Genomic DNA, 18,022 nt, shown 5'->3' with positions numbered 1-18,022 from the left:
TACAGATGTTTGTGAGGTTTTTCCCAAAATGAGGAACATTCCTAATTATTTCGCTTTGTAGAAGTGATTACTGTGTATAGGATCGAGGAGGATGACCAGTGTATTGCTCTGTACATAACATAAAGGGACGTGGGTAAACTTTGAGAACGGTTGTAATAGTGCTACATTAGTGTCTGCGGTGGACTATTATTCCAACGCTGGTTCAGCTGTCTGCAATGGCAAACACTGCTGCTGAGAGGCGCGCTCCCCGAAGCCGCGGGAGCGCGCGCGCCTAACTCGCAGCAGCCGTGCCCGCGGGCGCCACCGTGCCCGAGCTTAAACGTGCCACCGCTAGTTCATCCTGTTCGGCCTGAGTTCGGCGCCCGGCGTTGACCTGGGCAGGTCGCGGGGGTTGGGGTGGTGCCGACGGGGATGTGAGCCATAGCTGTACGGTCTCCAGGAAACCTCCTTTCCGGGAGGCGGTCTCGAGCAAAACGGGTTCAGAAGCACACCCGGTTCGGGTCAAGTCGCCGCCATGAACGTCCCCTTACGCGGCCGAAGTTGCTCCAGCGGGAGCGGACTTTCCTGGCCGCCTTTCTCCAGCTTCGTGTAGTTTGCCCCGACTGCGTTAACTACGGCGCAGCTCACCTGCCTCCTGCTTTGAACGAATCAAGGTAAACGGACAACGAATTGATGAACTGGCCGTAAAGTTTTTAATTGAACACAGGCCCATGTGTTGGAATATGACTACAGTCTTTTTACAGGGGTACATCACCAAAACACCGTTTTATTTATTTTATGTGGTTAGCTATTTGCAGTAATCGAGCCTATAAAGACGGAGCAAATCCAGGCCAGGGACTGGAGCGGAACACTGATGCAGGCAGACTCGTTGCCAACATCATTGTCAATGTGGTCACGTTGTGTTGTCGGCCAATAGGCCGTGTGTTCATCACGTTTAGCCACTGGTTTCACTGGGATGCGGGGGGCTCGTCAGGGCGGGGTGGCTCCTCCGCGGGAGTAGACAATAGGCCAGCTGCGTCAAGCTAGGCTTTAGCACACCAGCACCGGAAGTTGTTCAAGTCCGTCGTAAAAATAAAACTAATAACATGACTTTTTTTTTTTTTTTTAAGGTTAAAGCGCCCCGGCTCCTAATTACCTTATTCAACTGGCTATTATTAATAATGTATGTAAGAACGAAACAACTAAAAGGAGTCTTGACTCAAGGTCCGCTTATTTGCACTTTCAGAACATTTTTCAACCTCCTGTTAACGTGGTCCAGAATGAGCTTTCATGCCAGCGTATGACAAAGTGTTTGGTATAGCAGCGACCAAGAAGATTTATCCAAAAGTATGGGAAAGACCTACAGAAAAATGACGGTGTGTTTGCTTAATACACTGTATAATGAGCAGGAGCAAAACATCGAGACTGAATCTGCCTATTTGTACCTGTTAGAATAAGTCAAATGTGACTGTGACTGTGAGCAGAGATAAGCAGCAACACCCAGCTTGAACGTTATTAACATTTAGAGCTGAATCAATTTGTCAATTAATCACACAGTCAACTGTGGGAATATTGAGTAGTAACCATTATGATAGCTGATCCATTGTTCTACTCATTTTCCGAGCAAAATGCCAAACATGAACTGTTTCCAGCTTCTGAAATGTGATGATCTGCTGCTGCTCTTTGTCTTATATGATAGTAAAGGGAATATCTGAGTTTTGAACCATGGTTATGTCACTTTTAGCTCAGGGAAACCGTGGTAGGTAATTTTCACCACGTTGTGACATTTTATAGACAAAATAATCTGCAGTCTAATTGGTCATGAAAATAATATGAAGTTGCAGTCCTAGTAACAGAATGTTAACGTTCAGCCATTGAAAGAAGGGGTATGTGTAACTGACAGTTACATTCGAGGTCCCTGCAGCCCGTGCTTCAGTAGTTTATAATAGTTTTAAATAGCTTCATCAGTTCAATAGCGGAAGTCGTCAAAATAACATTGCAACACACCCCAAAAGGGGACATTTATTTTGAAATGTGCGGCCGGAAGTAAAGTTGTTGTGCGCCCGACTTGACGTCGCTTGTCTGAAACCTGCAAAGCGAAGCGAAGTGGGAGCGGAGCATCATTCCCGAGAGGGGGGGTCTAAATGTTCCTTCCCTCTGCTTCTCAGGAGGAATATTAGCCAGACCGCCGCCATGCCGTAGACCGCCCGCCGGGCGTTTCGATGAGGCCTAACGGGGACTGCAGTGGGGAGGAAGCGGCGCGGCTGTAACCGAGGGAGGGAGGATGTACTGGGCTGCTGGCCTCGCCTCTTCCCGCCCGTGTGTGGTTGAACTCGGGCGGAACCACAGCCTGCCCCTTGGGCTGTGCGCCTCCGAGCAGCAGCAGTCGTTGTATGGCTATATCATTGCCTTCCCTTTACAGGACTACGGAGGCATCATGTCGGTTCTGGGCTCGGACTCCTGGTGGAAGAAGACCCTGTACATAACCGGGGGGGCCCTGCTGGCCGCTGCAGCCTACCTACTGCACGAACTGCTCGCCATCAGGTAGGGATGCATCATCTGTTTACCACCAGCAGCTCTTTTTTTTTTTTTTTTTTTGAATTGCTAGTCACCCCTGCTGAGGCTGGCTGACCGGTGTCGCTGGACTGGACTGTGACAAAACCATGAACGGATCTCGAAGTGCGTCCATCGGGGTGTTATTTCTCCGCAGATCTCGCGGTGGCTGCCGCGGTTTCACTCCCTTGTTTTCCTCTTTCCCAAGGACGCGACAGTAGGTGGAGGTAAAAATAAAGAAATAAATAAATAAATGTGTGTGGGTCACGCGTCTGCTCACGTGCCAGCTCCGTCTGCACCTGAGCGCGTATAAAACGCAAGGCTGCGGAGTCAGCGCGACCTTTTTAATGAGCTCTGCCGTCGGGACACACAGCTGCCCCTTGGAAACAATACGCAGACGCACCTGGCGCATGAGTGAGATCTGATCAGCCCCCCCCCCGCGATGGAAAAGCGATTAACTCAGGACTAGTGTTGGTGCAGGCAGTGCGCGCCTGTCAAGGGGGGGATTATTTTGGGCCAGGCCAGTGCCCGGGGAGTGAGTACATCCCGTAACAGTGGCCCGGTAGTCTCTGCTGGCACTCGCCCTCCCCCATGATAATCTGTGTAACCTTGCGTTTCGTGCAGAAACGCTGCTGCCGAATCACGTGCAGGCCACTGAGGCTGCAGCCGCAGCCTGCCGGCGTCATCCGTTCGTGCCATGTGATGTGCCGTTGGCACTTGGCTGCAGCTCCGCCACGGTGCGCGGCTTGTATTCGCTGTCCCCTCTACGAGAAGCCCTTCGTGTTGGGAGGGTTCCCGAAGTGGCTCTTCAGGGAGATGTCAGCAGTGATTCTAAATGGACCGAGACCTAAAACAAGAGGACAGGGCGCCTGAGACAGATCGGGCGCAGTCCTGCATTTGGAACGGTTTCGGCTCCATGTGCCTGTAGACAGCAACTTACACGGACCTGAAACTGTTTCAGCACCACAAGACACGACAGCAGGCACAATAGACACAATGTCTTAGACTTCATACAGTATATAGTCTGTGATACAGCAGTACTGCTGAATACAGGGGTTATATCGTTTGAAAACCAGCTCTCAACTACCCACAACTGGAAACCAAAAGGTCCAGCCTGCTTCAGCATGTGTTTTGTTGACATTTGCTTTACTTTCTCACTGTTCAGGCTCCCACAGACCTCACTCCTGTATGTGTAAAAATAATAGTAATTACAAAATCGACCAATTTGTCCCCTCAAATAAATATATCTTTCTTCTTCTGATTTCATTAAATCCCAATATATGGAAAAATATTGAAGTGGTAGCTCTTGTTTTTGCCACAAATTTGACTTGCACACTTGATGTTTTCTGTGTTACATGGGCTGTGCATGAACACATTTACAGTCTATCCCTTTTTGCTCTGCAAAAAACGCATTCACAAAGTAATGTACAGTATGCTTTCCTACAGCCCAGACAGTAATGTGTCATCTGTCAGGGTGTCCAGGACCCCAAACACAGTATAACAGATAAAGGAGCAGTTGAAAAGAGCAAAAAAAAGCAGCAGTCAAACAATGTTTTGATGGGTCTGACCTCCAGTTCATCCCTGAACAAAAGCCTCTTGTAAAGCCCAGCTTCTTCGATTAGATTTTTACCTAACCATAGGTCTAATGATAAGATTTGAAAATTGGCATGAGGGTTACCAGTGTGGCTACTCTGCCTATATATTATTCATGAAATAGGCTTTAAAAATTAGAACAGATATTGCCAGGCCGCTTTAAAGTTCAAATTTGAGGAGCATCCTAAACAGAGCAGACGGGGTCTGTCTGTCTGCCTGTCAAATTATGCAAATGCTGCTTTGTAAAGTCTTTGTAAAAGTCTCCATTTACCCCTTTCCGTGTGTTGCATAAGTAACATCTGGTAAGATGCTTATACTGTATTTTTCCTTAATACAGCATAAAAAGATTCAGCAGGTCACATTTGAGCGATAGAAAAACGGCAATAAATACATAAATAACGTTTCCGTGGTGTGATCAGGAAAAACTGTGTAGTTAATTTGAATTTTGGATTTCTTTTAAGCCTCTTTGTTTTTACAAGCCGCAACAGCATGGCTGGTATTGTTTTCACCTTGTGAGTCTGTGTGGGTGTCATCATGGCAAAATGATGGCAGGAACTACCACAGGGGCAGTCTAGAGCACTTTGGCGGGTGTCTGTCTGTCTGTCTGTCTGTCTGTCTGGACAGGTTTGGTCACCGCAATGGCGTCACAACCGTGCAAGACACAGTCACAAGACGTTGCGGAGGTATTGAGATCAAAATGAAGGCCAAATCCGGAGATATGTGTGTGTGGTCCGTGCAAGGGTGCCGGAAGTAGGGAAGGGGCCATTGGTGCCCCCACCTAACGTCCCTGGCCCAAATTCATTTTAAGTCATGGATCACTGAAATGGTAAATGTAACAAACAGGAAATGCAAAGACATTTTTCAGATCAGCGTTGATCTGATCTGATCTCATATGATTTAATCTTTGTTTTGTTTTGGGGTTTTTTTTTGTTTTGTTTGTTTCAAACAAGGCCTGCTGCTGATAATATAGGAATTACATTGACAGCTCTGAACATATGTGCATTTTGGCACCATTGCTTCAGGGACAACAGGACACCCACAGAAACCCAGGGAACACAGACAGATCAAGCAACATCAGTGGTTTATGATTGTTTGTGTTCCAACAGCAGGCATACAGTGTTACTTATCTGTAGAGTGGGGTTGGAAATGCACAACAGCGTGTTGGCTTAAAACTGGAGCAGTGTGATGACTCATTTAGTCAATGATTTCTATTCTAACAGAAGCTCTTAATACCACTCAGCTGAGCAGGCATAGTGATACAGAAAATCACTATCAACAATTTTTCCATAAAGATACTCATTTGAAATTAAATAGCTCAGCTTTTCTCATTTCAAAGGACAAGCTACCCTCAGATAGCTATTGTAAATATAATACCTTGGCTCTCTGGGGAGATTTCTGGTTACTTAAATGTAACTAAGCAGGTAAACATAGGAAATCATTTACATATGACAAAATAGACAACATGAGGGCTAAAGTAACAATAATGAATAGAATCACATAACCTGTAATTCACTAAACGTTCCAGATTTTACATCCCAGAGTCAACCAGGACAACAAAATGTAGGTCGGTACAAGGCTATTGTTTGAGAGTTAATGAAGTAAGGCCACCTGAGTCCTTGCAAATTAAAAAAAAAAAAAAAATGTGTAGGTTGATGGGTTGTTGTGGAGTGTTTTTAAAAAAAAAAAAAAAAAAAAAAACAGCCTAGGGACACAGGCACCGTCAGTACTGTGTCAGTGTGCTATAATAAACTACCGGTGTGACCTGTTCCTCCCAAGATGGTTTGTTAGAGCCTGAAAATAAACGGCAACTCCTGCTTTCTGTTTGGATGCTTAGTTAGGCTTGGTATTTATGTCACAGCACTGGCTGGCGTTGAGAACGGGTAGTAACAGCGGTCGCTCTCAGCCAGACACGTGACAATTGAACATTTTCAGTAAAGGATACTGCTGGCGTCTCTGAGGTTTGTCTCAGTGGTCCCCTTTGCCATTGTTCCTGCTGGTATCTACACACAGTTGCCAGAGTTAACGACATCAAAGCCTATTTTCCTCCCTGCAGAATCAGACATTTGCTGCCAGTCAGTCATTTCTATAAAGTATGAGAAAATCCACTATAGTTAATATGAAGCCCTAAATTGGCACGTCAGAGATTCTTTTGTTCGCTAATGTCACTGTGTTAGAGTTAATTGCTTTTGTATTCTGTTTACTGTTGATCAAATATTTCCTTAAAAGCAGATATTACTGTCTTTTTTTTACTTATAAGATGGCTATGTGAGGTGGGACAGTGGATAAATTAAAGTTTAGTTTCACATCTTCAAGAATAGATTTAGATTAATTTATTGTGCCAGTAAATGTTGAAAATCTAATTAAATAAAAATCATGCCGTGGTTTTCTTCTACAATAGGCACTGCAAAATGAACTGAGAATATCTGTGTTTTTTTAAACATCACCCTTTATTCACTAAAGATTTTATTTTCTCCATCTGTGCTCTCTGTGCAGGAAGGAGCAGGAGCTGGACTCTAAAGATGCCATCATCCTCCACCAGTTCTCCAGGCCAAAGAATGGTGTGCCCAGCCTCTCACCCTTCTGCCTCAAAATAGAGACGTACCTGCGCATGGTGGATCTGCCCTACCAGGTGATACACAGCGGACTCTCCTTGAGGGTGCATCGCTTACAAAGCTACAGAGCGGCAGTCTTAAATTTCCATTGCTGTAGTGTTTCAGCAGAGATCATCTGGTTATCAGACAGGTTGACTGCTACTGTGACGTCTTTCTTCGAGTATCTGCTGGTGAAGCTCGAGTTTCTGTAGTTTTTTTTTTTTAATTTTTTTGTATACGTAGTTAGCTCTTCCGCCATAAATTCCCAGTTCTTGCAATATTCCTTCCAAGAAACGCTGCTGCTGCTGCTGCTGCTATTGCTGCTGCTGCTCCTGCTGCTGCCGCCAGAAATGTTAAACACATTTCTTCCCGAGTGCCAGAGGGTTTTTCATGAGGTTGTACCAAAATGATGTTGTACCAAAGAAGTTATCATGTTCTTGATTAATGAAAAGTATGCAAATGTATAGTCTGCTTCATTGCAGTTCATATATGTTCCCAGCAAGCATGACTGTGTTTTTTTGACCAGTTTTGGAGAATACAGTTTTTGATCTTTCATATAAATGCCTAGGAAGGTTATTGTTACAAGTTTGCAATATTCTACATATGTAGAAACATTTTTTACAACATTGATTAGACCGGTCCTAACCTTTTTAGGCTAATGACCCCTGAAATATCCAGTTGTGACTCTTCGTCAGTGGTTGCACAGGTTGCAGTTCAATCAAGGAGTATTTTCTTTCCTCCTTATGTTGTTTTTTTGTTTTCAGTTCTTTTTAGGGGCCTGAAAAGGTAAAGCTATCGAGTAATTCACTACAGGAAGCTAAATTACAAAAAAAAGTAAAGAAAAAACCAACTGTTAAAGGAATTTTCCAGCGATTGTGCATCGCACAAAGTTGGGTGACTTGAGAGAAGCAGTTAAAAAAAAAAATGGTCAAAAACTGTGCAGCAGAGGCCGCGATATCCTGAATTTAAGTCCCTAGTACAGGTAATGTTCCTAAAACACTAGATCCTACAATTCCTATAATGCAAATCGATAGCATCTTTTGTTCAACTCTCCCTAAGCAACAATTCTTTTCACACTTCCCGCCTACAGGTAGTTACATTGGCTCTCTGTTATAGACTTTGGGATGTTTCCTCCAGAGCCATGAAAGATATTATACCACTGTTTTCAGAGGCTAGTTTCACAGAGTAGTATCCCTCATGACAAGTGCCGCTGGAGTGAACCTTTACTCATCTCGTCACTCCTCATGTTTATCTTGCGACCCCATGGGCGGGACCCGACCTCCAGGTTAAAAACCTCAGAAATATATAATTTGAAAAGTCAGCAAGAGGAAAACAAATCAGAAATCTGGCATAACCATCTACAATAACATGCTCTTTTTGTAAAGAAAGTGCGCAGAATCCATTCACATTCTCACATGCAGCGGTTTCCCTCTGCAGAACTACTTTGATGGGAAGCTGTCGCCACAGGGTAAGATGCCCTGGATCGAGTACAACCACGAGCAGGCTTCAGGGTCAGAGTTCATCGTAGACTTCCTGGAGGAGAAGCTGGGTGTCAACCTCAACAGGAACCTCACCCCACAGGAGAGAGCTGTGTCCCGAGCAGTCACCAAAATGGTTGAGGAACACCTCTACTGGTGAGTGACACGCACACAGAGCGTACATAGTGCTGCCGTTGCAGTCTTGTTGAAAAATCCAATTATGAAGCCACTTCTAGACGTTTTATAGACCAAATACAGAGTTTTGGTTTTTTTTGTAAATTGATGTAATTGTCATGCTAGAGGGCTAAAGTTATACATTTTCTGACTTGAATATGTAATTTTGTATTTACATATTCATATATATATTTTAACACTTAAGCTCAATGTTAAACCGTATCAGGAACCACCCACAATGATCTTATTGAAAAACAAAAATCTCACATTGATTTTAACAGCTTAAAAAGAGATGTTGAGTCTTTTTGTATTATTTAAGCCTTATTTATGCAGCCTTCCAGCCCAGGCTGACTCTATCCTCACCCTCTCCACTGTTTTATCAGCTATCTTTCTCTGCGGTGAGTCACTCCGCTTCCTTTGGGTGAGAAACACACTGCTGCAAGGAAATTGTTTACCACGCCTCCCACGCCCAGATAGGCTCCGAGTGTTTTCCATTACCTAAAAGCTCTATCCATCTTTCACTACCCACAACCTTCACACACACACTGATCTAACACTGTTCGATTCGTTGTGTGTTGTAACCATTAAGAAAGAGAATAAATGAAGATGTGACATGTGTAAACTGGCTGGTTCTTGGGTTGAGAAATGTTGTAATTGGAGAAAAAAATCGATGTGAGATTGAACCATTTGTGTATTGTAAAGAGGGAATTCCATAACATTTCTCCAAAGCAATAGAGGTCATTCATGTAACGCACACCCCCCACCCCCTCTCTCCTTGTGTCACCTACCAGCTCTCTTTCTCTGCTCCTCCATCCGCCCTGTGCCATCTTTAGACCCACATATAGACCTACTGATTGAATTATTTATGTCAGGGAAGGGCAGTGGCTGACACAGGCTAGCAGCAGCACTGAGATATGGTTAGATCATCCACCCGCCTGTCTGATTGATGCTGCTATAAAAATAAGATAACAGGAAAGTGAAGAACTGCCAACTGTGGCTACTACACGTTACGCTTTATCCACCATTGGTCAACAAAGACAAAACACCCTTTGAAAATGTATTATATTATCAGTATTTCCTCTTAAAGCTGCACTAATCAGCACTTTCATCATAACTATGTAATAGAAGAGATGTCAATTGTAATGAAGACCCTCGAGAAACTTGTCACACAACTGCAGTTCTGTTTAGCTCTATAGAGCATTTTAGCATTTTAGCTCCCTGTTAGCTAAAAAAAAAAAAAGGCTAAAAAGGAAAAACAAACTCCCTTTGGAAGGAAGTTTGTTTTTTCAGCCCACAAACTGCTCTCACATCAGCGTTGTTTCTAGCAACCGCAGGCAGCTGTCTTTAGTGACAAATCTGAGACGCACCAACTGTATGCTACCAAACAGCAGACAGAGTTAGCGGCTAGCATTTAGCCAATAAAGAGTCAGATATTTCCCTCGGGAGTCGGTGGAGAGTGAGTTTTGGACTTGCATCGGGTTGGCACAAACACGACTTCCACTGAAAGCTGATGCTGAATGTGTAAATAGGCAACGCGTTGGCAAACAGAGTCGTAAACTACTGCTATTACTGATTTCACCTGAAAGAAGTCATATTCTGGCTAAGTCCAGTTTTCATATTGTCTTAAAAGAGCTGTTTGTTCATGTTCCTACTATTATTTGAAACTTCTTTCGTATTTTCATATCTTAACATAAATGCATTTTGATCCCAAAATATATTCCTTCTTTATCTTTAAATCAAGTGCTAAGATAAGTAAGGAGAATATTTTGTTTTGATTTAATCTTTCAGAGGAGGTAGGTAAAGCTGAGTCTTCATGCTTCTATAAAGCTCATAGTAATATTTTATCATCGTGATTTTCTCTCAGTAGTCTGATCCTAAGTGTGCCCCCCCCTAGTTTTAGCGTGAATCCATTACACATCTTGCAAGGCTGGATTTGGCTAAGTGAAGATGAAACCCTTCCTTTTCCAGCTAAATGTTCTGTCAGCCGTATGGGTTTTTTGGTTCTTTTTTTCCAAATCTGGAAACAAAGGACAGCATAGCCTCTTGGGATATCAGATAATGTCACAGGAAGTAGTGTGTAGCCACTAGATAGTCACCACTCCCAGATGTAATGTAGGCCAGATGCTTTAATTCAATTTTCATTGAGCGACCAGTCGTGTAGAGTGATCCAGAAGAGATGGAGCAGGCTGGAGACGGAGGCTTCTTTACAGTCATGTCGCGGCTCATGGGTTCGTCACCACTAACAGATATATGACATGAGGCTTCCAGGCTTTCAGACGAGCCGAGGGGGAAGCTCAGTCTGTATTCCTGGTAGTGTGCGAGAGTGTCAGTGTATAAGGTTTTAGCAGCTTAATCTTGTTAGTGTCTACACACACAAGCAGCTTGGCTGCAGAAATGTCAGCAGAGTAGAAATGTCTCTGCATATCAGGGACAGTTACTCTTTTCCCTATGTTTATTAATTACCTGTGAATAGGTAGAAGAATTGTTCCGTCAGTTTCCTTTATTAAATGTATTGCAGTCCGAAAGGAGGCGATGCAGATAAATAGGACTGTCTGTCTGCTGCTGTCAGACAAATCTCTCCCTGACATCAGGATGCCTCCTGTAGCTCCCCAAGTTTCCCTTTTTAATTTTAACACAAGCAAGAGTGAATCTGAATTACTCGACAATGGGACTGTGCAGAGCAGCAATAAGTGGATGTTTTTGTTCACCAGTTTTTAATCTAAATCTCTAATGGAATTTCTCAGTTGTGTGCACAGTCACATATTTCTGTATGAGCGGCAGCACCAGACTCCAAGCATTTCCTCATGCACATAACAATAAGCTGACAGTTTAAGGGGCTGAATATATGATGTTTTGTCCTGGCAGCCCATTGAGAGCAGGATAGCTGATGGAACGGGTCAGTAGAACGGAGGTGGTGGTCCGCCTTTATTGGTCAATTGTCAATAGACATAAAGCTTTGTAGGTAACAGGACACGGGGGCTGAACCCTGATTAAACAGGCTTGTTGTTAGATTAATGAAGACAAGTTAGGTTGCTCCCTTGTTTCAGATTTGGAATTGCTGATATGAGGAATTGTGTGTTGACGTAAGAAATTGCTTTTGCTATCCTGAAATTATAGCTTCTCATCCTATATGGCTAAAAAAAAAAAAAAGTCCTGGATTAGAGCTGTATGTGAAAACCTCTACATCTTAAAAGGTTATAATGTCTTTTGTAGTTCGCCAGCATTTTCTGTTTGGGAGAGATATGGCACTCATCTAGAAAGTTGAATAAACTTGGCCCCCCTTCTTTCATTAATACTCACTAGAAACTTTTCTTAGTTCTTAGTTTGCTGAAAGAATTTTGGAAATAAATAATAAAATAAAATAAAAAATAATAAAAAAGTTTGAACACAGTTGCTTATTACATGGCTATTGTAAAAATACGGTATCTAATGTAGTGTATCACTAAGAGTATGTTTCTTATGTTGCCTAACAGGACCCTAGTGCAGAGAATAGACAACATGTGTGATATCAAATTTCATAATTCTTTGCTGGAGTGTACACAAAGCAAAAAAAAAAAAAAGTGTGTGTGTGTGTGTGTGTGTGTATGTATACACACAAACACACACACACAATATTAATGAGCTTATCACTTGAGGCAGATAATGAGGCTGATCAGTCAAGGCAAGCTATTGGCCACCAGTCCCCCGCCTGTGGGATTCCAGCCCGCTAGCACGAATGTCGGGAAACATCCGAGATAGCTCCAGAATCATCACCCTGGAAATCGGTCGTTAAATGTTTCCCAGCTTGATCACATCGGTGGAGACCAGTTGCCTAACCTTTATGACAGTGTAGAAATAAAGGGAACTTTTACCAGCCTGTTGATGTGTAAATGTTTTTTTTTGTTTTCTTATGCAAAATTATTCTGTCTCACCAGAAATTTGAGTTAAATAGAGAAGTTACATATTGTAGCAATGAAAAAGACCTGTTGGATCAGAAGTCTAAGACCCTAGATTTCAAAGATACAGTAAATTTGGGTTAAAAGATCCATGGTATGAAGTACCTTGGTTTCAGACCCCTTTCCTGCTCTTGCACAATTAGTTAACCAGTGTAACTGTGTGTTTCTTTTTCAGGACGATAGCTTACTGTCAGTGGGTGGACAACTTGGAGGAAACCCAGAAGCTCCTTGCGATGAGCGGCCCTCTGAGCGACACCCTGAAGTGGCTACTGAGCCACCTGAACGGAGGCATGGTGCGCAGAGAGATGTACGGCCATGGCATCGGACGCTTCTCCAAGGAGGAGGTCTATGCCCTGATGGAGAAGGACATGAGGACACTGGCCACACTGCTGGGTAGGCAGGGGGGCATTGCTTGTGCATGTGCTTGTTGGATAAGCATTCGAGCAGCCTCTTCCCCAAACCTTTGCCATTAAAACGTAATCAATTAAAGATAACAGTTGCCTCATCGAAACTATGAGCAGTAACTGACGTATTCAAGGGGTTACCCAAACACTCTTATATAATCTGATAAAGTAGTTCCTGGATTTTTTCATCTGGGATAATACAATTACATGCACTTGTTACTACAAATCCCCTTTGCCCTTAGTAGAGGAATTTCTATTTCTTTTGGAAAAACACTATACAATCTCGGATTTATTCAGAAAGTCATTTTCATGGATAGCTGTGGAGAAATTTCACAAATTTTGTAGGACAACAAATGTTTTTTTCTCCATAAAATCAGAAGTAAGTCAGTTTGTCCAGCCTATCCAACTTTCAATCCTCCACTGTACAGCCTAGTTGAACTGACAATTGTATTTATTTAATTGATAGTATTACCAGACCATTATTTACTTTCCTCAGACAACATACCAAAGAATTATTCATGGACTATGTGTGGTTTCAATGTATGCTGGTATAAAATCATCATTGCCTCCTTATTTGCACTTGAATTTTATCAAGATATAGACAGAAATGAATGAAAACAGAGAGAGGTCTGGATGTCAGCCACGGGGAGAGTTCAGATGGAAACAAACGGTCAGATGCTGGAAAGAAAAGGGATTTGCATTGATCTGTTTGTGCCATTTCAACTGACCACCGCTTGTAGTAAAATGGAAAGTCATTCCCAGAGTGAATGCATCGGTGCTTTGTGTGACCACGTGGCCTGTCTTTTAAACCTCTGTTCCAGGTTCAAGTGCCAGAAGTGTGAATCTAAAATCTTGTGTTGCTGCCATAAGTGCCCCTCTTCCAGCTTCCCCTCTTCCATAATAAACTAAGATGAAATTAGTTTGTCATGAAGTTCATTCTCTAAAGGTGAAGGGAAGGAGGAGATAATTGATTTGGTGTAAATCCTTTTTAAGGCCACAAATACCTTATATCAGCTATAGATTTCAGTGTTAGGAATCGTGTTACTTTTTAAAGCATTGGAGTAATCTGACTACTTTATCTGGTAACCATAACAGTGTTTTCAGTTCCAATAAACCCTGATGAGATTGCTTACTACTATATTTCATTATTTTTATTAGCTACCCTGGTGGTTACCGCTAAGCTAACACGCTAAATAAGTCAGTGAACGTGGCGCCTTCACTTTTTTTTCACATTTTGTTAAGTTGCAGCCTTAATGCTATAATTGTTTAAATTCATTTTTTTCCCCCATCAATCTACACTCAATACTCGGTAATTACAAAGTGAAAACAGAATTCTAGAATTTTTTGGAACTTTATTAAAAAGGAAAAACTGAAATATCACAGTGACATAAGTATTCAGACCCTTTAGTACTTAGTTGAAGCACCTTTGGCACTGATACAGCCTCAAGTCTTCTTGGGTATGACGCAACAAGCTTTGCATACCTGGATCTGGGGATTTTCTGCCATTCTTCTCTGCAGATCTTCTCAAGCTCTGTCAGTAGACTGCTTAAACAATATCTCATAATTGCATCTTGTTCACACCTGTAAAACTACTTGCTGTGTCTTCTCTGTCCTGCAGGAGATAAGAAATACTTTATGGGCTCTAAGATGTCAACATTAGATGCTACAGTGTTTGGGCATCTAGCGCAGGCTATGTGGACTCTGCCTGGGACACGACCAGAACAGCTCATCAAAGGTCAGTGGATCTGTTCAATACTTAGACATGAGTGAAGCAGAATATTTCTAATAATTATCACCAAATCATTGCACGATAACTGTAAAAAATATTTCTTTATTTTTTAGCGGTATTTCTTTGCAGTATATATGCATCATTTACATTGTCATTTACAGTTTTCCCTGCTGCTTGTTCAAAGTCGTATTGGTCTCTTCCTGCCACTAGATGGTAGTGATATTCTACTGCAATGCAGTGTTGCTGACAGACTTTGGTTGTTGCTTTCACGTCTTGCACTGAGCAGTGAACACTTGAGTCTCGTATGTCTTCAGAAAGTAAAATCTGAGCATATGATGTAACATATGAAGGTTCTCTGTTGCATCCGTGACACCTCCTCCTGGTCTTAGCTGTATCTATAAAAGCTTGTACATGTAATCCTGTGGCTGTCTTTACAGGAGAGCTGATCAACCTGGCCATGTTCTGCGAGCGGATGCGGAGGAGGTTCTGGCCCGAGTGGTTTGTGGAGGTGGAGGATCTTTATTACGATGGAGACAGTGAGAGCAGCAGCGGCGGCTCCCCTACAGGCCTGGACTTTGGCCTCTTCTCCAGGACTGACACTCTGGATGACAGTGACGCCAGCAGCCACTCAGCCGGACACACTCACACACACTCCCCGGACTCCGACCATTCGCTCTTTGACTCGGATGTGGGCACGGGGTCTGACAATGACCTTCAGCTTAAGGAGGAGTTAATGCCAGACCTGGAGGTTTGACCTGAGAATGGCAATGATTGACTGACAGATTGAGACTGACAGGAGGCTGGAACAATCGGTTTTGCTTAATAAGCCTGGATGAAAGAGCCTATCCAGACAACAGCTCTCACAGCTGAAGAAACTATTCCAGCTCCTCCACCTCCAATACTAAACATGTTACTTCCTGATGGACAAACTGGGTATTTATATGCAGAGCATACAAACTTAACCTCATAATGCACATGCTACTGTACTGTTTGTCCCCACCCGTAACGTCGGAACTGTCCCTGTGGCAGTTTCTCTTTGCCTTATTCGTCTCGTCCTAAGATGTAGAAGCTGGTTTGAAAGGTTAACGCAAAGGAAACCTCCCATGAAAAGTGTGGCAACGACAGAGGAGTGCTGTAGACAAGACAGGTGGTACTTCGCTTGCTATGAAATGATGCAACAAATCACCACTCTGCCATGCGTCTTAACGCACAAACCCATTCAGACAGGCGGAGATTGATCATGTGGCTAAAAGGAACAGCTGTTGTGTCTTGGCTATTAACCATCCATTTGCTGAAGAAGGAAAAACAATTGACACTGAGTGCCAGTTCGTGTCCTAGATTTATCCTAATGTCAGCTCCTTTTATGCTGTTGTATGTGGGAAGGATCACTGTCAAAAAAATGATGTCTCCATCAGACCACAAGCCTACATCCACTTGTGGTCCCACTGAATATGAGTCAGGAGGAAGGATGAGCAGATTTGTGCCTGTTTCATCTACTGGTTTTCATCCTTATTTCTCTCCATTAATTAATAATTTTTTTGCACGTGGTATTGCTGAGCTTGAAGCTTTTGGTAATTCATTGCAGCATCCTTTAGGTCTTATTGGAGAGCTGTGGTTTTTACTTTTGACCACTAGATGGAGTCAGCCGTCAGCCTGGTATCTCCTTCATTCTGTAACATCAAGGTCATTCCACACTCTAACGAGGACCTGCATTAGATTTAACACAGCAAATTATTTCTCATTCAGTTCTAAACTTTAGTAATGGGGTTCCCATTCACAGGTAACCTATCAGCGTGTGTTTGTGTGTGTGTATGTGCAAGTGCATGCATACTTTGCATGCATACTGTCACTGAGCACAGCAACAAATAAGCCTTAGTGCTCGAACTCGAGTGAAAATACAGTTGAGCAACATTTTTTGTTGGAATATAATTTATTATCAGTGCCACTTGATTATTATTCTTTCTATCTGAACGTGTGTGTCAAATATTTATTTTTTTGTACATCTTTGTTTTCTTATTTCTCTCAAAGAGAGGTGTTATTTTGCACTAGTGGAAATTTATTTTCACCTTATTTCAATGGGAACAGTCTGCTGGGGAGGTAGAGAACAGAATACGCCAATGAGTGGGAAACACAAGTGTGTGTATCAGTAGTGCAGGATAATGACTGTGCTGTGAGGGGACCATGCTGCTTACAGTATGTTGGCTGTGTGTGTGAATGTTACTCTGTTTGAATGTCATCAGTGAAGCAGCTGATGAAAAGCCTTTGCAGAGACGGTCATAATACCAAATGGAACAGAACTGAACATTGCTAAACGAAAAATCTTGCGTAAAAAAGGGACCAAAATGTGTCGGCAAGAGTTCACTTTTTTATGTCATGTTAAGCTTAGTGGAAGTGCTCGCAATGGCAATACGGTATGATGGCTGTATACAGATTGTGGTGCGTATAGAGTAGATGTGACTTAAGTTAAAGGATCAGTCCTTCCAAATTACAAAAAAATATTTTCTCATGTACCTTTGGTGGTACTGAGCCATGCGGATAGTTTTAGTTTTATTTCTCCAAGTTTTGCCTCCATCCCAATGCAATAGAGGTGAATGGAATTTCATTTGTGGTGCTCACATCATTGAATAATGACGTGAGAAAAAATTCAAATTCAACATGCAAGATCTCTTTGGAATTCCTGTTAATCTGGATAATACACAGAACATGCTGTCAGTGGTTTTCATAGGAACTGTTCCTTCAGTAGAAAGGAGTTCCAGTGAAAACTCTTTAGAGTCAGGCTGTCATAAAGAAATCCGGTTTGAGCGAATGATAACTAACATGTAAATGATTCAAATGAACCGGACCACTACATATTTAGCCTAATCTTACCCTATCTGGTAGAACTGACGTTGTGCTGTTACATTTGCAGGGCCTCTTCTGCCTCACTTGAGTGGCAAGCTAACACGGGACTTCGGATTTGTTGGTGTGGTAACATTACTGTAAGGCAGTTGCATTTCATAGAGGCACCCAACAGCCTTAACTTGTCTATAATTTTTCTGCCTATGGTATCAAACCCAGAATGTTTCCACTGCTTCGAAAGGCTTATAATTCAAGTTGAGTTACTGGTCAATCACGCTGTTAATTTTGAATTCGAGCAGATCATCACAGATCGAATATTTAATTTTTTTTTTTCCAAATTTGCAGGGTAGATTTTAAAATACAAAGTGACAGCCCTAGTTCCCAGTGAGATCTGCAGATTATTTAGAGTAACAGGGACATTGTGTCCATAAAGAGATTTCTGTTGAATTATTTAAAGCTGCTATAATCAGAATTTTTCATATTAACAGTGGACCAAATAACTATCTCTAATGTGAAAGGTTACGCTCATAGTGACAAATGCACTAAGAGTCATCACCAACTCCACTCTTCTACCCTCAGCACTATGTATCTTTTACCTCCTTGTCTTGGTGTGCAGGCCTGCAACTGGACTTTGTTGGTTTGGTCTCATCAGTGTTGTTTACAGACGTAGCAGGCAGCTGTTGTCATTGACAAAGCTCTGATAACCCCACTGTATGCTACCTGCTCCGCACCAAACGGCAGACGGACA

General features: G+C 42.6%; 1 protein-coding gene across 2 annotated transcripts; it reads left to right on the top strand.

Moving 5' to 3' along the window:
- The first annotated feature begins 176 nt into the window (after nucleotides 1-176).
- On the top strand, nucleotides 177-17,498 carry faxcb (failed axon connections homolog, metaxin like GST domain containing b). Of its 2 annotated transcripts, none has more exons than XM_040117752.1 (7): nucleotides 177-653; nucleotides 2,402-2,523; nucleotides 6,619-6,754; nucleotides 8,154-8,350; nucleotides 12,479-12,696; nucleotides 14,326-14,442; nucleotides 14,874-17,498. In XM_040117752.1, exons 2-7 carry the CDS (start codon nucleotides 2,417-2,419, stop codon nucleotides 15,188-15,190), a joined length of 1,092 nt encoding a protein of 363 aa, XP_039973686.1. In that variant the 5' UTR covers nucleotides 177-653; nucleotides 2,402-2,416; the 3' UTR covers nucleotides 15,191-17,498. The 2 variants fall into 2 exon arrangements, with proteins under 2 accessions (XP_039973686.1, XP_039973685.1); XM_040117751.1 differs by having other exon boundaries at nucleotides 2,148-2,523.
- Nucleotides 17,499-18,022: the final 524 nt, after the last annotated feature.

This window comes from Xiphias gladius, chromosome 22 (assembly GCF_016859285.1).
Source record: "Xiphias gladius isolate SHS-SW01 ecotype Sanya breed wild chromosome 22, ASM1685928v1, whole genome shotgun sequence".
NCBI classification, from domain to species: Eukaryota; Metazoa; Chordata; class Actinopteri; order Istiophoriformes; family Xiphiidae; genus Xiphias; species Xiphias gladius.
The sequence above is the reverse complement of the archived record's forward strand: the minus strand, read 5'-3'. Positions and strand labels throughout refer to the sequence as shown.

Bases quoted from the DNA above. Each gene is read 5' to 3' on its own strand.
- faxcb (XM_040117751.1), top strand. From the start codon at position 2,264: ATGTACTGGGCTGCTGGCCTCGCCTCTTCCCGCCCGTGTGTGGTTGAA. The intron at 6,755-8,153 runs GTGATACACAGC...TTCCCTCTGCAG, and splicing joins TGGTGGATCTGCCCTACCAG to AACTACTTTGATGGGAAGCT. The intron at 8,351-12,478 runs GTGAGTGACACG...TTTCTTTTTCAG, and splicing joins GTTGAGGAACACCTCTACTG to GACGATAGCTTACTGTCAGT.